At 39.3% G+C, this 22,658-nt stretch overlaps 1 protein-coding gene across 3 annotated transcripts in view; it reads right to left on the bottom strand.

Annotated features, from left to right (window-relative positions):
* Cdk14 (cyclin dependent kinase 14) overlaps positions 1–22,658 on the bottom strand; it is a 573,205-nt gene that overhangs the window by 413,570 nt on the left and 136,977 nt on the right. For all 3 annotated transcript variants that reach the window (XM_059257306.1, XM_059257307.1, XM_059257308.1), the window contains one exon: positions 15,047–15,292. In XM_059257306.1, coding sequence (XP_059113289.1) covers positions 15,047–15,292 — 246 coding nt within the window. The remainder of the gene's footprint in view (positions 1–15,046; positions 15,293–22,658) is intronic.

Raw genomic sequence — 22,658 nt, 5'->3', positions numbered from 1 at the left:
TATAGTCATGTTAGTTTAGTTTTCTAGGTATATACAAATATATTTCAGACAGATAGGTAGTCTTCAAACACTTCAAAGATGTACAAAATATGGCAATTAAAATGCTTTAAAAATTTAGACTTTCTGAACAGTGAGTCATGTCTGCTCCTGGCAGCACCAATTTACTTCAGAGAGGAGGATGGGCATCGAAGACACTCTATTTGGAGTTTATCTTCTTCTTGGCAAAAATAGCCATTTGGGCAAGAAACTGTTTTTGCCTGGACTGCTTGATTGACTGAACATGCAGGACCCATAGGAAGGTGACCACTGAACTTTGACTGGCGAACTGGTCCTTCAGGTTCCTGCTTCACAGAGGAAACTGCCAGACATTCTACAGGACACAGAGAGAAATGATTGAGAGAGTCTACACCTGTAGGCTGAAAAATGGATATCCCAACATTGCAGAAGAAATTTGGGTGACTATCCAGGCAGCCAGCTGTCTCTGTCACTCTGGATTTTTGGAAGTTGCTTACAATGCTCTTCCTCTTTACTTAGGTAATATTATATCCTTATGAGGTCTTTGATGTAGTTGAGGACTAGATAGTTATAATTTCCTTTGTTATGATAAAAGATAAGTTAGATATAAAACCTTACACTCACAAATCCAGGATAGATAGGATATCTTCTTTAATTTTTCCAAATACAAATAGACTAGATATTATAAATAGACTAGATATTGTAACTGTAATTCTTGCTTGATAACTGTTTTGTTATATGTAATTTTACTATGTTATAATTAGAACCTTCCTTTTTGAAGAAAAAGAAAAGGGAAGTGCTATGGATATGTTCTGTATGCTGTGAATGTGTTGCTGTGATTGGTTGATAAATAAAATGCTGACTGGCCAATAGCCTGGCAGGAAATATAGGTGGGACAAGCAGAGAAGAGAATTCTGGGAAGTGGAAGGCTGAGTCAGGAGATGCTGCCAGCTGCCACTGCCATGAGAAGTAAGATGTAAAGTACTGGTAAGCCACAAGCCATGTGGCAACTAATAGATGAATAGAAATGGGTTAATTTAAGATATAAGAACTAGATAGCAAGAAGCCTGAGCCATTAGACCAAACAGTTTAAATAATATAAGCGTCTGTGTGTTTATTTGGGTCTGAGTGGCTGCAGGCCTGGGCAGAACTGGAGATAACTCCAGCTACAGAAAGGGGATAAATGTGGCAGTGATGGGGGGGAGCAGTAAAAGGAAGAAGAAAACACAATATCGAATATTTTCCCTCATAAGCAGAACCTAGATTTGCTTATACACACATATAAAAGCAGAGGGGAGACGACTTACAGGGAGAAAGTTGTACATTGAAATTATAGGGGAGAGTAGTGGTCAGGATAAATAAGAAAAAAATACAATGATATAGACAAATGAAATGTCACAATGAAGCCCATTACTTGTGTGCCAACTATAACAATTAATTTAAAATGAAAACACTAAATATGTTCTTTAGTCTCCTGCCCACCCCAAATGTGACATAGTGACTAAAATTGTATTCTCCAAAACTAACAATTCATGATCATGAAAAAAATTATCTAATCAGACATTTTGAGGAATCTTGAATGGTATAATGTAATTAGGAATAAAATTTCAGAGAAATGGCCCTAAATTCATAAGAAAACTATTAGATTAAAATAGCAGAAACATTTAAGTATACACTAGACTAGTCAACAGAGTAAGAACACTAAGTCTTTCCAAGAAAGGTAAGGGGAGACTTGATTTTATAAAAACAGGAAAGACAGGTAAGAATGTGGTCTTTGGGTTAAAGACAAGGGCAAAGCAAAGACTCAACTAGCCAACATCTATAGAAAGTGTAATGTAGAAAGATAAATGGCCAATAAATATTTGAAAAAATATTCAACCTCCTTAGTCATCAGGAAAATGCAATTATTCCTAAGGTTATAACAATGGCTTTTTATTAATAGTTTGAATTTAATCAAAATATAATTACATCATGGCTTTTTGACACAATTGACAGAAACAAGTAACAGAAAAGGCTGACAGCAGTTTCTCAAATAAAAAGGGGAGTACAAATCCTAAAGTCACAAATCAGTTCATACAATCATCAAGGATGCAACAATCAAAGAGAAGCAGAGTTTTGTGGGCAGAGGAACTAAAACTGGAAACAGAGGTAACAGTGCCAAGGTAAGGATGACTTTGAAGTTATTGTATGATCAATATTTAAACAGTATAAAAACATTTAATGAGTATTGAATAGGAGAAAAGATACAGCTGAAATAGCAATAAACTCAGGTTTGAACAAAATTCTCACCAGAAACTTCAAGGAGAGACTGCGACTACATAGTAAAGTTAATCAAAGATAACAAGGGCTGCAAAATGGCAAGCAATATTTGTAAAGTTAAGAAGTGATTTGGCTGGGTGTGGTCGGCACTCTGGAGGCAGAGGTAGAGGGATCTCTGTGAGTTTGAGGCCAGCCTAGTCTACATTGTAAGTCCCAGGTTAGTCAGAGCTGTGTAGAGAGAATCTGTCTCAAAAAAAAAAAAAAAAAAACAAGGCAATGACTTCACTACTACTGTATTTGTTAGTGTGCCCACTGAGAGATATGGATACACTGCGATTTTTATCACCTGAGGCAAATAAATCAAGGTATTAACTTCCATAGTACTTCAACACAAGGCTTGGCTGGACTAACGCAAGTACCAGAAGGCAAAGAAAAGAGAAAATCATGTTGAGATTTCCTAAATTAATTAGGACAGAGTGTAGACACTGATTGACTCCAAAGTCACAAATCTTAGTATTTTTCTTATACCTTAAAAAGTATTTTCTACATTTTTATAAGTAAGAATGTATACATCTTAAATAAACTGAGGAATGAAGGGGAAATGCAAGAGAGAAAGAGAATAAGGAAAGAGAACTTAGATAAGGGATTCTCAAAAAAAAAGCATACTGAGTAAATCATCATCAATAAGAAGGAAGTTAAGTCCAACTATATCAAAGATTACAATAAACGTAAGAACCACTTTTGGCAAATAAAAGTTCACATAATTGTGATGTGAGGGGGATCAACAATATGCTATTGAGAAAATTCAAAAGCAGAATAAAAGAGTATATCTGAAAATAAAGGGAAAATCTACCCAAATGTTTGTTTGTATTTGTGTTTGGTTTGTTTGTTTGTTTGTTTGTTTGTTTTGAGCTGAAGATTGAACCTAGGGCCTTGCGCTTGCTAGGCAAGCGCTCTACCACTGAGCTAAATCCCCAACCTGTATTTGTGTTTATGATGTGTTTGTATAGTCTGTATGTGTGTGCATGAATATTATCAAGACTAAAAATCAACTCCTGCAAGTAAGCTTTCTAATTGCTGCTTTCTTAACAAAAGCTCATTCTATGCAATGAGAAAAAAATCAGAATTTCTACATGTAACTAAAGAGGTGTTGTTTGTTTTTTTTTGTTGAATGTTAACAAATGGTACTGGCAAAAATGATTGTACAAGGAATGAAATTAAATCCCTATTTCTCACCCTGCACAAAAATCAATTCAAAACACATCAAGGACTTTAAATTAAAACCTGAAATATTTAAACTGCTAAGAGGAAATACTTCAAGATATAGGCATAGGCAAGAACTTTTTGAATAGGATGCTAATAACACAGGAAAATATCCCCAGGAATTGACAAATTGAACGACATTAAATTAAAAGAATCTACAGAACAAAGGAAACAATCACCAGAATGAAAAGACAGCCTGAAGAATGAGAGAAAACCTGTCATCCACTTCAGACAGGGGGCTAGAATATATAAAGAACAGCAAAACTTTATCACCAAAAAGTTGTCAGTCAATAATCGGGGCAAACGAACCACAGTCCTGCTTCCCAGCTGTCGTGACTAGAGCTGCGATGAACTCAGATGTACAAGTGCCTCTGGAATAGGCTGTAAGTTTCTCAGAGCACATGCCCAGATGGTATAGCTGGGTCACACAGCAGTTCTATTTCCAGCTTTTTGAGGAGCCTCCAGAATGATTTCTAAAATGGCTACACTAGCTTCACTGTCACCCTCATTGTACAAGGTTCCCTTTCCCCACATCCACACCAACAGGAACCGCCATTTGTATCCTTGGTGATATGACATCAACAAATGGTTTAAATCTGAATTTTTGTGATGATTAAGTATGTTAAATATTTTTTAAAGCTTTTCCTGGCCATTTGAATTTCTTCTTTTGAGAACTCTCCGTTTCATTCCAAAGCACATTTTTTATTAGCTGGTTTGTTTTTGTGGAGTTTAGTCTTTGTTTTGTTTTGTTTTATTTAGTTACTAGTCCTCTATCAGAGGAAAATATATCAGGGAAATAATTTCTTCTATTCTGTGAGCTGCCTCTTCACTCAATTAACAGTTACCTTTGCTCTACAGAAGCCTTTTGGTTTCATTAGATCCTTTTTGTGCACTGTTGGTCTCATTTCCTGAGCTACCAGAGTACCTTTCAGAATATCCTTACCTTTGTCTATATATTGAAGGGTACTTCCTACTATTTTCTCTATCAGTTTCAGAATATCAGGTCATATACTGAGGTCTTCAATCCATTTTGAATTGAGTTTTGTACAGGGTAAGATATAGGGATTTAGTTTCGTTCTTTACATGTTAACATCTAGGATTCTCAGCCCCATTTGTTAATGTTGTCCATCAACAGATGAATGGGTAAGGAAAATAGAGTATACATACAAAACAGAATTTTATTCAGCTATATACAAAACTGAAGTCATGAAACTGGTATGAAAATATATGAAGCTTGAAATTTTTATACTGAGAGAAGTAACCAAGGTACAAATGACAAAAGCTGCATTTCTTCCCACGTATGTGTCCTAGCTTCCACTCCTTAATTTCATGTCTTAACGAGGAGTACCTCCAGAAACGAGAAAATCAGAACGGAGACACTGCAGAGGGGACAGGGCACCTTCAGGAAGAGGGCAACAGGACATAAATGAACATGGAAGGGGCAGACACTGGGGCAGATGGGTTCAAACAAAGGGTGGGGAGACAAGGGGGGAGCAATAATCAAAACAAGGGAGGTATGAAAGCCACCATCTGGTAACCCAATTGAAAAACATAAAAGACTTAGCAAATACTTTCCAAGACAAGACATTGCCATTCTTGGGAACAGTGGGCCACTAAACAAAAACCTTAGTACCAAGTATGGGACAGAGGTTCTTGGCATTCCTCTTGGTTGCCCACAAAACTAATGATTAAGACCCTACTGCTAAAGGCATCACATAGCTTGGATGCCAAATCCAGAGCTTCAAGCCTGCTCTCTGCTGACTAGCTCTCAGGGGTGCTGGATAGGGCAATATAATGTGTTGAGAGAATAAGAGTATCAATGATCTTACCCAGCTACCCCACTGCAGTTTACACCCAAAGCATTCTATATCCTGGCACAGAGACACTAGCATAAACATGTTCATTGTTTCTCTATTTACAATAGCAAGAAAACACAATATAAGACATCCAACAACTGATGAATATAAAGAAAATGAGGTACATATATACAATGGAACTTTATAAATCCAAAAGGAAAAATGATGGATCTCAAAATTATTGTATTAACTGAGTTGATCCAATCTCAAAAGACAAAACCACATGCTCTCTCATGCAGATCCTGGCTTGTAATTTTTATATATGTATATTTACATGGGAGTCAGTGTGGTTAAAGGTCATGAGACTAGAAAGGGGGTCGTGAGACAGGGAAGAGGGTTTTAAGAAAGGGTATGGACAATAATAGATACATAGGACACAATAACAGAATAGGCATAGGGTGTTGGAGGGGAGAGAGAAGAGTAGAAAAGAGTCTCATCCAAAAGGAAATATTCATAAAATGCTATAATGAACACTGTTACTTTATGCTAAGTAAATAGTAATAAAAATAAGACCATAAAATACCTGATAATGAAAAGGCATCTTTTGTCACCTCAAGGTGTCAGCTCCCTATAATTTACAAATTTAATGCAATCTCAATAAAAATTCCAACGACAGAGGCTGGGTGTGGTGGCCCACGCCTTCAATCCCAGCTCTTGGAAGGCAGAGGCAGAGGGATCTCTGTGAGTTTGAGGTCAACCTGGTCTATAGAGTGAATTCCAGGATAGCCAGGGCTACATAGTGAGACCCTGTCTCAAAAAACAAAACAAAACAACAACAAAATTCCAATGATGAAAGGAAAAAGGTCAATTTGTCAATTATGAAGTCAACTTTTCCAAGTGTATATGGCATAGTTGGTAACCTGGAGTTATGAATCTACTTAATAAGTTAAGACAGGCAAACTCTGCTTCTAATTTCAATACTGACATAAAGAGAATTATTTTCTGGTCCCAATTATTAAACCCACATATCTCGAGATGCTGACTGAGCATCTTCATAGGCAGAATGAATGAGTCAAAGGCAGCAACAAAGACAGCAAGAAGCTTTTGGGGTCAATTATTCAATCTGCCGTGGAGTTGAACACCATAGTAACCCATTTCTTCAACAAAGTATCCAATGAGAGGACAATTCCACACAGTCACACCAAGCACCATAGTTACATGTTGCTAAATTTTTAATGAAGTATATACCAAAAATAGAACTCGTCTTCACAAAAATCAGAAATAACTAGGGCTGTACAACACTTCAGCATCATTCACGCCAGTCTAAGTGTATAAATAGGAGAGTCTCCCAGAAAGATGACTTTCCCAAGACTATCTGCTGAGTTTTAATTAAACACATTTTTCCTCAAAGCAAAACTCATCTGTTTAATGTTCCCATTCAGCACGCAGTACGAGGGAAAAATAGCAAAATTTGGTAATGAACAATATTTTAAGAAAACACCCTAACTAATAACAAAGAATTGTTTTCTAGATATGAATTAGTTAGCTAGAGGTGTCAAAGTGCTCAAGCCTCAGTAGCATCAACAACAAAAAATGGTATTTCCCAATTATGGAAGCCAGCATATCAAGATGGTGGTGAGAGCAGGTTTGGGTTTCTGCTGAGGCCTCTCTGTGGCTAGCGTCCCCATCCTGCTTCTCTCCCTGAATTATCTCTGTGGTGTTCCTTCCTCGGCTCAGAAGAACATCAGCTAGAGGAACCATCCCAGTGACGCATTTAAACGTAGTAACCTCTTCAAGGATCTTATCTGCAAATAGGGTCTGAGGTACTGTGGTTTAGAATATCAACATAGAGATGGGGGTGGGGAGAAGCAGGGCAACGCAGGCCACAGAAAAAGACGGCTTGATGACAGACAAATATACTTCAAATTTTAACGTAGACAGGCATAGACAGGAAGGGAAGGTATAAAGGAGATCCAAGATTTTCTTAATGATATTTTGATTCCACATATGTTAAATTACACATTACACTGAGGAGTTTTTTTTACTTTTTTTCCTCAAAAACTACATCAGAACCAAGTAAAATGTAATGGGCATTTGCATTCCGAGCTGCTTGACTAGTCCTGTGTGGGTTATGTTCTCACTTATTTCTCATCGCCAGGAAACAGCTTGCGAATGTCGCGCTTCGCCATCACCCTCCTGAGCCCAAGTTCTAAATAGAAATTTTAAAACCTATATTAAACTCAGTATAAATGATCTTCAATGGAGAAAATATTGTGTTCACAGTTCCTCTCTAAATTATTTTAAATCGGAGTGAAAAATCTTCACGTCTGCTTTTGTGCCCCTTTAAGAATGAATCTAAGCTACAGAAGAAAGGTAGCTACAGACAGCAAGCCCTTTGCTCCTATCAGGGCCTACCTGGCTCCTGCACACTGAAGGCAAGACAAGCCGCACAAACTGATGGGAGAATGGAAGACAGCAGTCTTTCCTCTCTCGGGAGAGGCACAAATAACTGATTAAGCATTGTATGTTTCACTCTTCGTAATCTGCCTTGAATATGCAACAGCTTTCAAATAAGACATAGTGACACTACTTAAAAACTGAACAGAGGAAATTGTAAAAATGTGAAACTTTTCATGTGACAAGAATCAATCTCCATTTTATTTACAAGAAAGACAAAAACAAGAGAAGATAATAATGACACATATGGTCCATTTTTCTAACTAAGTGGATTTGGATGTATTAACTGTTGCGGTTAAAGTATATTCTATTAACACTGCAATGACAAAAAATTAATATTTTGCCACGTTTTGCAGTAAAACAATCAGTTATTTGCCCTGTGGAACTGATATGTAGACACTGTGGAAATACCCTGTAATTTGCAGATCAATCATACAGTCTTCCTTAGACAAATTAAAAGCATGTGATTCCTCTCTAAGAACAGTTCTGGACTATAAAAGAATGGTTCTTTGGAACATGGACGGTATAAGATAGTCTAAGCTTTGAGGATTAGATTCTTACAAAGTGAGTCTCCTATTTTAAGCATGGAAAGTAGTCTGCTGTGCAATTACCATGCATATAAATAAGGAATTCAAATGCCAAGCATTTAAAGGGGCCAACAGTAAAACCCCTCCAATCAAATGAACAAAACCAAGACTAATGCAAGAGGAGGGGGGTCCTACCTTAAAATTAGGGCTCAGGTCTTTCATTTGCCTTTCTTCATACAATTTTATTATACTCTCCTGTTTAAATGAAGACACTACAACAAACCAAGATGCAGTCAGCCCTGAACATTAGCTTTGGCTCTGGGACCTCAGGTGCATGAATGGATGGAAAGAGCCTTATGGGACAACAGTTTTCTTCTTATCACTTCTCTCCTTAAAATGCACTCTCCGAAAGCATCATGGTGAGTTGGAAATACAGAGGGCTACTGTGCAATTGCTAACAGACACTCCGTGGAGACACTGAATTTAATGAGATAATGTTAATACATTTTTGAAAACAGAATAGAAGCGCAAAGGGCCGTCAATTGTCTGGCTCACTGGAGGGGAACATGGGTCTGGGTAATGGAAGTGCAGGTGCCACAGCTGAGCAGTGCTTGTCACCCTGCCACCCACAAGGCAGGACCTTAAGAGCTCCACTTCACTGTCTGAATAGCAGTAATAAATACCACAAATACTGAAGGTTTCCTCCTGGCCTTCGGCCTTTATTATCTAAATTTAAAACCAATAGACCCATCATAAGATTGATTCTATTATTCATCCCATTTGGACATGAAGAATGTAAAGGCTAGAAAAATGACAAAACTTACCTAAGATTCTGTAGCTACTAGCAGAACTAGAATTAAAATAAATTGATGCAAACTGAAAATCTTTATTACTACTAACCTAGTAAAATAGTCCCCATGGGTTAACTTTCACCCAAATGGGGGAAACATTAAATTGTGCTTAGCTCTATCTTATGCTGAAATCTCATTCCTAGAAGTAGGAATGGGTGTTTAAACTGTATCATTATGCACTGTATGAGTATCCTGAAAGTACATCCCAATGATGCAGCCATAGTTCCACATTGACTCTATTGAAGACTCATTCTCATTGTCAGTAAGTACTTGTTTAAAGCTGAGAGCCCCTGTGTCAATCAGTGTTCCATGCCCCCTGACAAAATATCTAAGACACGCAACTCACAAGAGGAAGGGTTCATTTGGACTCATGGTTTCAGTCCATGGTCACCTGACTCCACTGCTTTTGGCCTGTGATGGTCCAGTACCAAACGAAAGGAGCATGCAGAGGGCCTGATTACCCCATAGCAGCTTGGATGGGGGTGGGAGAAGGGAGGAAAAGAGGGAGAAGGAAAAAGAGAAGGAGAGGAAGAAGAGACAGAAAAGTGGGAGACGAGGAAAACAAGAAGTAGGCGGGGTAGTCCAAATAATATTCCTTAAGGACACATCTCCAACGACCCAGTTTCCCTCCTATGGGTCCTACTTCATGAGGCATGCATAGCAACCAAGCCTTTATAATACAAGGCCTTAGTCAGGCAGCCATTTAAGATCAGGACCCTAACTCCATTAACTGCAAGAAAGCCACACTGAAGGATGGCTGCAGTACACTACATTCTGCATGGGTACTCGATTGAGGGAGGGAAGGGTTCACTCAGAATTCTGTTACCTCAAAACAAAGACTTAGATTCAAGATTGCCTCCAGTCATTCTGTTGTTCCTTGAGCCCCAGAGCAGGATCTATCTCCCAGCAATTTTACTCCATCATTAAGGCAATTCACAGTAAACAGATAATTTAATTGCAAAGAGGATCTAAATGCTGGACAAAGGCACAGACCCAAATACCAGCCATTGAAACAAGCAGACAAAGAGGCTTGGCTCTGTGTGAGGATTTTGCACTCTCACCAGAAAGGAAGCAATGCCAAGCAGACATGACTCCAGGATGAGTATGTGTGACTCTCATTGCAAACCCAGACCTTCCTCCTCTCTCTCCAGATTTAGCACTACTATCATGACATGAAGATGTTCATGGTATAGAAAGACGTAAATCTATAGCAGTTTGGAGAATATATGGAGAAAACTAACCTAAATATGAAATTTCTGAAAATAAGCTCTGTTTGGGCTCAGCAGATGTCATCCCAACTCAATGAAATACCTTCTAACCTGGACCACCAGAACAAGCATCTACCTACAGTCCTCCCAACAGCCACAGCTAGTAAGAGTGTGGTGATGGGCTGTGCTGAAGGCAACAGGACAGGCTAGTGAGTGATTATCATGTCAGTAATAGCATTAAATACTATAAAAAGTAGATAATAAAAAATGCTAGAAACAAACTATCAAATATCTTTTAAAAATATGTTAATTACTATGAATTTTATTCTTTACAATACCCCTGAATTTCAACATACCATGGTCTAGGGGAAAAAAAATACAAGTATGGACTATCATAATAGATACTGATATCAAGTTTCTATTGTTTCTTGGACTTCAGCCACTGTTCCTAACATATAACAGCCTATACCTGGGAAAGACACACACACACACACACACACACACACACACACACACACAAGAACACACACATGTACAAGAAATGGAGGTGTGATTAAGGTTTTCAGGAGTTTTTAGTTTCTGGTTTTGTGTTGTGTTTTGTTTTTACGCAATACCGGAGATTGAACACAAGGCTTGTGTATCCATGATAGACAGGGGTTCTACCCTTGAGTTACATCCCCATTCCAAGGTGTGGCGATTTAAAATAGTTTCTGCCACAGCATGTATATGAATAACCATTTCCTCATTATAATAGTAGATGTATTGCCAACTTCATCAAGCTGTCTTGTCTTCTCAACTCTACTTACTCCTACAGACAATACTAACTAACCAATATTTTAAAATAAGGATGAGATGAAGGTACAAATTAATGCTGCTGTGTCAGCAGGGGTACTCTTGGATTTAGCAATCACCACTATGTCATCAAATGCTTCCAAAAATAACAGAACCCTGTGCCAATGGTTTTCATAGGTCATGATTTCCTATGGTTGTCATAGGTATAAAATAATCAAACTAACACATTATTATTGAAGGCAAAATGGTGTTACTAATCTCACCAGTTGGGGACTAATGAAAAGAAAATGCAACTACAAGAAATAAAAGTTAGAAATTCAATCATAGTATACTATACTTTCTGTAGTATGAATAATATATTATAAAATGATACATATTAATGTAAGCTTAAAATGTTAGATAAGTGTGTCTGTAAATACAAATATAACAGAGAAAATTCTCTTTGTGTATTCCTTATTATCCCGTAAATTACTAGTTATCCCTAAGTTCTGTTTCCCTATGTCACTTCTTCCTGGGCCTCCCTGTTCCCTTGGATCTGTTGAATCTACCCTGTGCAGAATTTTTCCAATGCTTTCTACGTAGGGCAAGAAAGTGCCTCAATTTGTCATTTTAGAAAAGTCCCAAAAGAAATCCAGTGCCTGTGATGTGGCGCCTTGTACAGCCTTGGTACAGTGGGAAGGGGCTTAGACCTGCCTAGGCTCAGTGTGCCAGGCTCTGCTGACTCCCCATGGGAGACCTTGATTTGGGGGATGTGGGGATGTGGGGTGGCTTGGGAGGGAGGGCTGGGAGATGGAAGGAGGGAGGAGGTGGGATCTGTGGGTGGTATGTAGAGTGAGTAGAAAATTTCTTAATGAAGAAAAATGGAAAAGAAAAAAGAAAAAGTCCCAAAAGAAAGACGTGAGACTACTCACATACCTTGAGACTTCCCTGCACTCTCCCTGCTCTCCCTGCTCACAGGAGCCATTGAGTTTCTCTTTGAGGTTTCAGTGCTGTGCAGGATTCTCGGTGAGCTGCCACATGTCCCAGGTGAGAACGTCTAGGTCCTCAGCTTCCCCTTCCCTGATACTGTCCAGTTCTTGATACTGTTCAAAATCTGTCCAGTCCCTATGACCCTGAGCTTCATGGAGATGTTGTGTGCTTACTGGAGATATTACCTACTGGTTTAGTTTTACTCTACTAGTTTCTCTAATTATACGGTGGGTTTCAAAACCTATGGCACTACCATCTGCCTAATTCTATCATATTTGACCTGTAAGCAGTGTTCAATACTACTGCAATAACCAAAAAACTTCATGAGGAAAGAAAAATACCAAACATATCAAACAGGTGGCTCCCAGCTTTTTTTGATAAGGATTTTTTAAAACTAATTCCTTATTAAAATTTATAAATGAATATCCAAAGTACATTGTTAATATTTACATTATGATGTGGGCATTGACTTTTAAAACTACATGACCTCCGTTAGAAATAAGCACACACAGCAATCACATCTTAGTTTCCAACTTTCATTCTCCAATTGGCAAGGGGAGGGATGAGAGCTGTCTAGAGAAATGGCTGATTCTAGATCAAAGGCAGAGAAAGAATAATTATAAACCAAGATTATTATATGAATCAGAAATTATGGAAATTTTCAAAACAAGGGAATGAGGATATGTTTAAAACGAAAAACAGAACCTAGAAGGCTTGTACCTATAGGAATAATCAGAACAACACCTATAGGAATAATTAGAACAATATCCCAAAAGAATATTGTACCCGTGCACCATAGCTAGGAATTCCAGACAACGTACAGGATGACCAATTGAATGAACTCAGATAGATTGTACATTTTAGTGTAAGATTAACTCATTGTAATATCTAGTATGATAATTTCTGCAAATCCATTATAGGCTGACATATATGATACCAGATAACTACAGAGTAAAATGCACACAATTCTCTTAACATGGGAGGAGCTTGATCACTCTCAACAACTCTTAATTTCTTTTACATAATACTAAATTTGAAGGTTCGATGAGAAGTCAATGGTAGAGCTGTGACACAGGTAAGTCCTACCTTATAGCAACACGTAACAATCATGGGCAAAGATTGGGGGTATTTAACCAACTTTCAAAGGTGTTGCAGTAATATTTACTTCTGCTTTATTGACACTGCATCTGTTCCGTAATATAAAGCTGTTATTGGTTTTGTTTCTTGTGGGTATTTTTTTTTTTTTTGCTTTGTTTGCTTGTTTTACTCTTTCACTCTTTTTCTCTTTTGGCTCTTTGCGGTTGCCACCCAGCTCCCAAATAAATCACACATGGAGGCTTATTATTACTTATAAATGCCTGGCCTTAGCTCGGCTTGTTTCTAGCCAGGTTTTCTTAAATTATCCCATCTATCTTTTGCCTCTGGGCTTTTACCTTTCCTTATGTCTGTATATCTTACTTTCACTCTTACTCCCTGGCTGGCTGTGTGACTGGCCTCTAGCATCCTCCTCTCCTTGTTCTCTTGCTCCTCTTTTCCCAGATTTCTCCTCCTATTTATTCTCTCTGCTTGCTATCCCCACTTATCCTTTCTCCTAACTCACTATTGGTCATTCAGCTCTTTATTTCACCAATCAGGTGTTTTAGACAGGCAAAGTAACAAAGCTTTACAGAGTTAAACAAATGCAACATAAAAGAATGCAACACATCTTTGCATTATTAAAACAAATGTTCCACAGCATAAGCAAATGTAACACATCTTAAAATAATATTCTACAATATAAAGTGTAATTAAACTTAAGTGCCAATACTATTGGAGCAGTTCAGTGGCTTTGCTGGGTCTGTTCCCATTAAAAACTTTGAACTCAAATTTGTCAAATGACATGTGTTTTTAGCAAGATAACAGAATGTAAGTTCCCTTAATATTTCCCTCTCTCTTTTTAAACTCTTACGGCATCAATGTCAAAAGATTATTAAGTGTCGGTTAAGTCTGAAAATTATTCAGTTTCCAAAGATCACAGGATATTTTTACAATGCTAAATGCCCACCAGCCTTGAAAGTACGAGTTCCAATTACAATTTTGTAAGTGAAAAGAAGCAAGCATCCTGAATGAGAATGCCTCCTTTAAAAGCTGAGTCCTGAAAATGCCCCATCTCAGTGAAGCAGTGCTTAGACAGAGGAGACATCTGGAGAAGACAGAAGCTAATCTGGTTGTCACCCTCATGAGTGAGACCAGTGTCCTGACCACATGCAGCACCACACTGCCAGAATCCTGAGCAAGGACTTCCCAGCTCTAGAATGACGAAAAGTAAATTTCTCTTTCTGAAGCCACCCAGTCTACTGGATTCTGTTCCATGCAAATGAAGGCACCTTGGTCAAAAGGCAAGAATTGCCTTGGTGTAGAGCATAGGATTTCCTAAAAACGAACGGGCTTTTCTTTGAGGATCAATGCCTTGCTGCTAAATTCTAAAATATTTCCACGAGAAGCAAACTGTGGGACCACACATGAACACGCTCTTCTTGAAGTGAAATGCTTTGTGAATTTGCCAACTTAGAAAACTTCTCACAAGCACAGAAAAGTTCACAATCATCTCGAAGAGGGAGAAATACAAAGGATTTTTAATGATCAATTTGTCTAACTCCAAACACTCTTATTTTTAAAAGAAGAAAAAAGTGTTTGTTTGCTTTTTTTCTAAAAATAAGTTAAATTATTCCATTCATTTGCTTGCTGGATACTCTTAACTCAAGAGTCTGTGAATAGCTTTCTCTCTTCCAAAACATTCAACCACCCTGGGAGAGAATGCATAAAAACGCACTGCAAACACCACCTGCCTTGTTCCTCACAGTGTGCAGCTATGATGAAGGCTAGGCCTGGGGTTTACCCGGTGATATACTGGAAGGGGCGGAGCTTACCGAGCTGGGGCTGGAGTGCCTTCGAACTTTAGGTGACTCTTTGCCAGCAGAGGAGGACTTAAAGTTAATGCAAGCATTGTTCTCAGAATGCACCCTTTTTACTTGATTGGCTGGTTTCTCAAATGGGTCAAAAGTGCTCTGTGTCCTCTGAACTCTGACTTTTTTATCCTCAGGGATTGTGTCCAGGTGCTTGATCACTGAATCCATCCCCTGGCAGTTCCGTGTAGACATCTTGGTGACACATATCTGGAAAATAAAAGGAGTGACTTGAGGACACTTCACTGACACATCATGATCACTAAACACACTGATTTTTTCAGTGTCATTTCAACATCAGGAAATAACCAAAAAGCCCACTTTCATGAGCTATGCTCACAATTTGGAAAATTCCTCATAACTATTTTATATAAACTCATGGCTTACAGTTTAAAATAAAATTAAAAAAAAAAAAAAAAAGACATCCTGCCACAGACTTCCCTTCTGGACAAGAGGTGAGTTCCTGGGCTCAGCCTAGACCCCATCCCTGGGCACCAGTCACTCCGAGGAAAACCTGCCCAACTTGGCCCCAGGTTCTGGCCACCGGGCAGGTTCCCTTCTAGCCCTACGAGGAAGGCTCCCCTTCTCCAAGACTCCCGGCAGACCCTGCAATCCCCACGCCCATCCGCCCAAGACCCCAGCCACTTCCAGAGACTTAGAAACCCACCCTCAACTCCCATCCTGCCCCCGACTTCCCTTCTGGACAAGAGGTGAGTGCCTGGGCTCAGCCTAGATCCCATCCCTGGGCACCAGCCACTCTGGGGAAGACCTGCCCAACTTGGCCCCAGGTTGTGGCCACTGGGCAGGTTCCCTTCTAGCCTACCAGGAAGGTTCCCCTTCTCCAAGACCCCCAGCAGACCCTGCAATCTCCACGCCCTGCCCCCACGCCCATCCGTCCGAGACCCCAGCCACTTCCTGAGACTTAGAGACCGGCCCCCAGCGCCCCTCCTGCCCCGGACTTCCAGTCTGGTCAAGAGCTCCCATCCTGTCCTGGACTTCCCATCTGGACAAGAGAGCTCCCATCTGGACAAGAGAGAGAGACTTCCTGAATCTGTTAGCTCTGTCTGGACCAAGTGCGCTGATAAGACCAAGAACAAACGACAAGGAGATGGGCAGAACTCAAGGCAGAAGTACATAAAACAAAATGAAGAGCAATACAGCATCATCAGAACCTAGGCCTCCTCCAACATCTAGACCTGAACATCAAAAATTGGAAGAAGCAGAAGAAAACAGCCTTATGAATAACATCATGAAGAAGGTAGAGGCTTATATAGAGGAAAAGACAAACAAAAAATGGGAAGAACGCTATGAAAAAAAAACACTAGAGGAAAGGACAAATAAAGTAGAAGAAAACAATAAAGACCTGGAAGAAAACAATAAAGCCCTGAAAGAAAATCATGAAAAAGCAATGAAACAGATGAAGGAAACAGTCCAAGACCTGAAAAGGGAAATAGAATAAATGAAGAAGACACAAACAGAGGGAATGCTGGAAATAGAAAATCTGAGTAAATGATCGGGAACTTCAGATGCAAGTATAACCAACAGAATGCAAGAGATGGAAGAGAGGATCTCTGGCATTGAAGATACAGTAGAAGAAATAGATTCATCAATCAAAGAAAACACTAAAGCCAACAAAGTCATGACCAAAAATGTCCAAGAAATTTGGGACACCATGAAAAGACCAAGCCTACGAATAATAGGGATAGAAGAAGGAGAAGAATACCAACTCAAGGGCACAGAAAATATATTCAACAAGATCATAGAAGAAAACTTTCCCAACTTAAAGAAGGAAATGCCTATGAAGATACAAGAAGCCTATAGAACACCAAACAGACTAGATCCCCAAAAAAAGTCCCCTTGCCACATAATAATTAAACAACTAAACGTACAGAATAAAGAAAGAATATTAAGAGCAGCAAAGGAAAAAGGCCAAGTGACTTATAAAGGCAAACCCTTCAGAATAACACCCGATTTCTCAATCGAGACTTTGAAAGCCAGAAGGACCTGGACAGATGTAATGCAGACACTAAGAAACTATGGATGCCAGCCTAGACTAATATACCCAGCAAAATTTTCAATCATCATAGATGGAGTGAACAAGACATTCCAAGACAAAGCCAGATTTAAACAATACTTATCCACAAACCCAGCCCTACAGAAAGCACTAGAAGGAAAATTCCAACCTAAGGAAGTCAGATACACCCTCAAAAATACAGACAATAGATAAAGCCACAGCAGTAAACCCCAAAGAAGAGAAGTACACACACACTACCACCAAAAATAACAGGAATGAACAATCACTGGTCATTAATATCCCTTAATATCAATGGACTTAATTCACCTATAAAAAGACCCAGGCTTACAGAATGGATACGAAAGGAGGACCCATCTTTCTGCTGCATACAAGAAACACATCTCAAATTCAAAGATAGACACTACCTAAGAATAAAAGGCTGGGAAAAGATTTTCCAACCAAATGGTCTTAAGAAACAAGCAGGTGTAGCCATCCTGATATCCAGCAAAATAGACTTCAAACTAAAATCAATCAAAAGAGATCAAGAAGGGCATTACATACTCATCACAGGAAAAATCCACCAAGATGAAGTTTCAATTATGAACATTTATGCCCCAAACACAAGGGCACCTACATATGTAAAAGAAACATTACTAAAGCTTAAACCACATATAAAACCCCACACATTAATAGTGGGAGACTTCAACACCCCACTTTCACCACTGGACAGATCTCCCAAATCGAAACTTAACAGAGAAATAGAGGATTTAACTGATGTCATGACTCAAATGGACTTAATCGATATCTACAGAACATTCCATCCTAACAAAAAAGAATATACCTTCTTCTCAGCACCCCATGGAACCTTCTCTAAAATCGACCACATACTTGGCAACAAAGCAAATCTCAACAGATACAAAACAATTGGAATAACCTCCTGTGTTCTATCAGACCACCATGGTTTAAAGTTAGATTTCAACAACAACAAAAACTACAGAAAACCTACAATCTCATGGAAACTGAATAATGCTCAACTGAATCACCAATGGGTTAAGGAAGAAATAAAGAAAGAAATTAAAGACTTCCTAGAGATCAACAAAAATGAAGACACCACATACCCAAACTTATGGGACACTATGAAAGCAGTGCTAAGAGGGAAATTCATAGCACTAAATGCCCACATAAAGAAGCTGGAGAAATCTCACACTAGTGACTTAACAGCACACCTGAAAGCTGTAGAACAAGAAGAAGCAAAGTCTCCCAGGAAGAATAGACACCGTGAAATTATCAAAGTGAGAGCTGAAATCAATAAAATAGAAACAAAGAGAGCAATATAAAAAATTAATGAAACAAAGAGTTGGTTCTTTGAGAAAATCAACAAGATAGACAAATCCTTATCCAAACTAACCAAAAGACAGAGAGAGAGCATCCAAATTAACAAAATCAGAAACGAGAAGGGGGACATAACAACAGACATTGAGGAAATCTAGAGAATCATCAGGTCATACTTCAAAAACCTCTACTCTACAAAACTGGAAAATCTAAAAGAAATGGATAATTTTCTTGATAGGTACCACATACCTAAGTTAAATCAAGACCAGATAAACTATTTAAGTAGTCCAATAACCCCTAACGAAATAGAAACAGTCATTAAAAGTCTCCCAACCAAAAAAAGCCCAGGATCAGATGGTTTCAGCACAGAATTCTACCAGATCTTCAAAAAAGAGTTAATACCAATACTCTCTAAATTGTTCCACACAACAGAAACAGAGGGAACATTACCAAACTCTTTCTATGAGGTTTAATTACCCTGATTCCTAAACCAAACAAGGATACAACAAAGAAAGAGAACTATAGACCGATCTCCCTCATGAACATTGATGCAAAAATACTCAATAAAATACTGGCAAACAGACACCAAGAACACATCAAAACAATTATCCACCATGATCAAGTAGGCTTCATCCCAGGGATGCAAGGGTGGTTCAACATACAAAAGTCCGTCAATGTAATACATCATATAAACAAACTTAAAGAAAAAAAACACATGAGCATCTCACTAGATGCAGAAAAGGCATTTGACAAAATCCAACACTCCTTCATGATAAAGGTCTTGGAGCGATCAGGAATACAGGGAACATACCTAAACATAATAAAGGCAATTTACAGCAAGCCAACGGCCAACATCAAATTAAATGGAGAGAAACTCAAAGCAATTCCACTAAAATCAGGAACGAGGAAAGGCTGTCCGCTCTCCCCATACTTATTCAATATAGTACTTGAAGTTCTAGCCAGAGCAATAAGACAACATAAGGAGATTAAGGGGATACAAATTGGAAAGGAAGAAGTCAAGACTTCCCTATTTGCAGATGACATGATAGTATACTTGAGTGACCCCAAAGATTCAACCAAGGAACTGATACAGCTTATAAACACCTTCAGCAACATAGCAGGATACAAGATCAACTCAAAAAAATCAGTAGCCCTCCTATATATAATTGACAAAGAAGCTGAGAAGGAAATCAGAGATACATCACCCTTTACTATAGCCACAAATGACATAAAATACCTTGGGGTAACACTAACCAAGCAAGTGAAGGACCTATATGACAAGAACTTTAAGTCCCTGAAAAAAGAAATTGAAGAAGATGTCAGAAAATGGAAAGATCTCCCATGCTCATGGATAGGCAGGACTAACATAGTAAAAATGGCAATCTTACCAAAAGCAATCTACAGATTCAATGATATCCCCATCAAAATACCAACACAATTCTTCATAGATCTGGAAAGAAAAATACTCAACTTCATATGGAAAAACAAAAAACCCAGGATAGCCAAAAGAATCCTGTACAATAACACAACCTCTGGAGGCATCACGATCCCTGACTTCAAGCTCTACTATAGAGTTACAGTAATAAAAACAGCTTGGTACTGGCATAAAAACCGACATGTGGACCAATGGAATCAAACTGAAGACCCTGACATTAATCCACACACCTATGAACATATAATTTTTGACAAAGAAGCCAAAAGTGTACAATGGAAAAAAGAAAGCATCTTCAACAAATGGTGCTGGCATAACTGGATATCAACATGGAGAAGGCTGCAAATAGATCCATATCTATCACCATGCACAAAACTTAAAAGTCCAAGTGGATCAAAGACCTCAACATAAATCCAGCTACTCTGAACCTGCTAGAAGAGAAAGTAGGAAGTAGTTTTGAACGCATTGGCATAGGAGATCACTTTCTAAATATAACACCAGTAGCTCAGACACTGAGAGAAACAATCAATCAATGGGACCTCTTGAAACTGAGAAGCTTTTGTAGAGCAAAGGATACGGTCAACAAGGCAAAGCGACAGCCTACAGAATGGGAAAAGGTCTTCACCAACCCCACATCTGACAGAGGACTGATATCCAGAATATATAAGGAACTCAAGAAATTAGACATCAAAATGCCCAACAGTCCAATTAAGAAATGGGCTATAAGCCGGGCAGTGGTGGCGCACGCCTTTAATCCCAGCACTCGGGAGGCAGAGCCAGGCGGATCTCTGTGAGTTCGAGGCCGGCCTGGGCTACCAAGTGAGTTCCAGGAAAGGCACAAAGCTACACAGAGAAACCCTGTCTCGAAAAACAAAACAAAACAAAAACAAGAAATGGGCTATAGAACTAAACAGAGAATTCTCAACACAGGAAACTCAAATGGCTGAAAGACATTTAAGGAATTGCTCAACATCCCTAATTATCAGGGAAATGCAAATCAAAACAACTCTGAGATACCACCTTATGCCTGTCAGAATGGCTAAGATCAAAAACACTGAAGACACCTTATGCTGGAGAGGATGTGGAGCTAGGGGAACTCTCCTCCACTGCTGATGGGAATGCAAGCTTGTACAACCACTTTGGAAATCAATATGGTGCTTTCTTAGAAAATTGGGAATCAATCTCCCCCAAGATCCAGCTATACCACTCTTGGGCATATACCCAAGGAATGCTCAATCATACCACAAGGGCACTTGCTCAGCTATGTTCATATCAGCATTGTTTGTAATAGCCAGAACCTGGAAACAACCTAGATGCCCTTCAACTGAAGAATGGATAAATAAAATGTGCTACATATACACAATGGAATACTACTCAGCAGAGAAAAACAATGACATCATGAGGTTTGCAGGCAAATGGATGGATCTAGAAAAAATCATCCTGAGTGAGGTAACCCAGACTCAGAAAGACAAACATGGTATGTATTCACTCATAGGAGGATACTAGATGTGGAACAAGGATGACTGAACTGCTACTCACATCACCAGGGAGGCTACCTGGAAAACAGGACCCCAAGAAAGACACAGGGATCACCCAATGATGGAGAAATGGAAGAGATCTACATGAACAGCCTGGACATGAGTGGGGGTAGTGAAGGGCGAGGGTCGAGGGAAAGAGAGCTTGGGGGAGCGGGAGATCCCAGCTGGATCAAAATAGAGAGGGAGAAGAAGGAATAGGAGACCATGGTAAATGAAGACCACATGAGAATAGGAAGAAGCAAAGTGCTAGAGAGGCCCACAGAAATCCACAAAAATACCCCCACAATAGACTGCTGGCAATGGTCGAGAGACAGCCCGAACTGACCTACTCTGGTGATAGGATGGCCAAACACCCTAATTGTCGTGCTAGAAACCCCATCCAATGACTGAGGGAACTGGATGCAGAGATCCATGGCTAGGCCCCGGGTGGAGCTCCGGGAGTCCAATTAGCGAGAAAGAGGAGGGTTTATATGAGCGAGAATTTTGAGACCAGGATTAGAAAAAGCACAGGGACAAATAGCCAAACAAATGGAAACACATGAACTATGAACCAATGGCTGAGGGGCCCCCAACGGGATCAGGCCCTCTGAATAGGTGAGACAGTTGATTGGCTTGATCTATTTGGGAGGCATCCAGGAAGTGGGACCGGGTCTTGTGCTCAGTGCATGAGTTGGCTGTTTGAAACCTGGGGCTTATGCAGGGATGCTTGGCTCAGCCTGGGAGGAGGGGACTGGACCTGCCTGGACTGAGTCTACCAGGTTGATCTCAATCCTCGGGGGAGGCTTTGCCCTGGAGAAGATGGGAATGGGGGGTGGGCTGGGGGGAAGGTGAGGGGGGCGGGAGGGAGGAGAACAAGGGAATCCATGGCTGATATGTAGAACTAAATTATATTGTAAAATAAAATAAAATAAAATTTAAAAAAATAAAAAAAAGAAAATTTATCTATCTAAAACAAACAAACAAAAAATCATTATGGCTCAGGCCATATTTCCTACAAGGTTCTGGCCTCTGTCTCAGGTTTTATCAACTGACTGCAAATGGATATTTTTTTTTCTTTTTTTTTTTTTTCTTTTTTTTTTTTTTTTTTTTTTGTTTGTTTTTCGAGACAGGGTTTCTCTGTGTAGCTTTACGCCTTTCCTGGAACTCGCTTTGGAGATCAGGCTGGCCTCAAACTCACAGAGATCCGCCTGGCTCTGCCTCCTGAGTGCTGGGATTAAAGGCGTGTGCCACCACCGCCCGGCTGCAAATGGATATTTTTAA

Source organism: Peromyscus eremicus, chromosome 3, assembly GCF_949786415.1.
Source record: "Peromyscus eremicus chromosome 3, PerEre_H2_v1, whole genome shotgun sequence".
Taxonomy (NCBI): domain Eukaryota; kingdom Metazoa; phylum Chordata; class Mammalia; order Rodentia; family Cricetidae; genus Peromyscus; species Peromyscus eremicus.
This window is presented reverse-complemented; position numbering and strand designations above follow the sequence as displayed.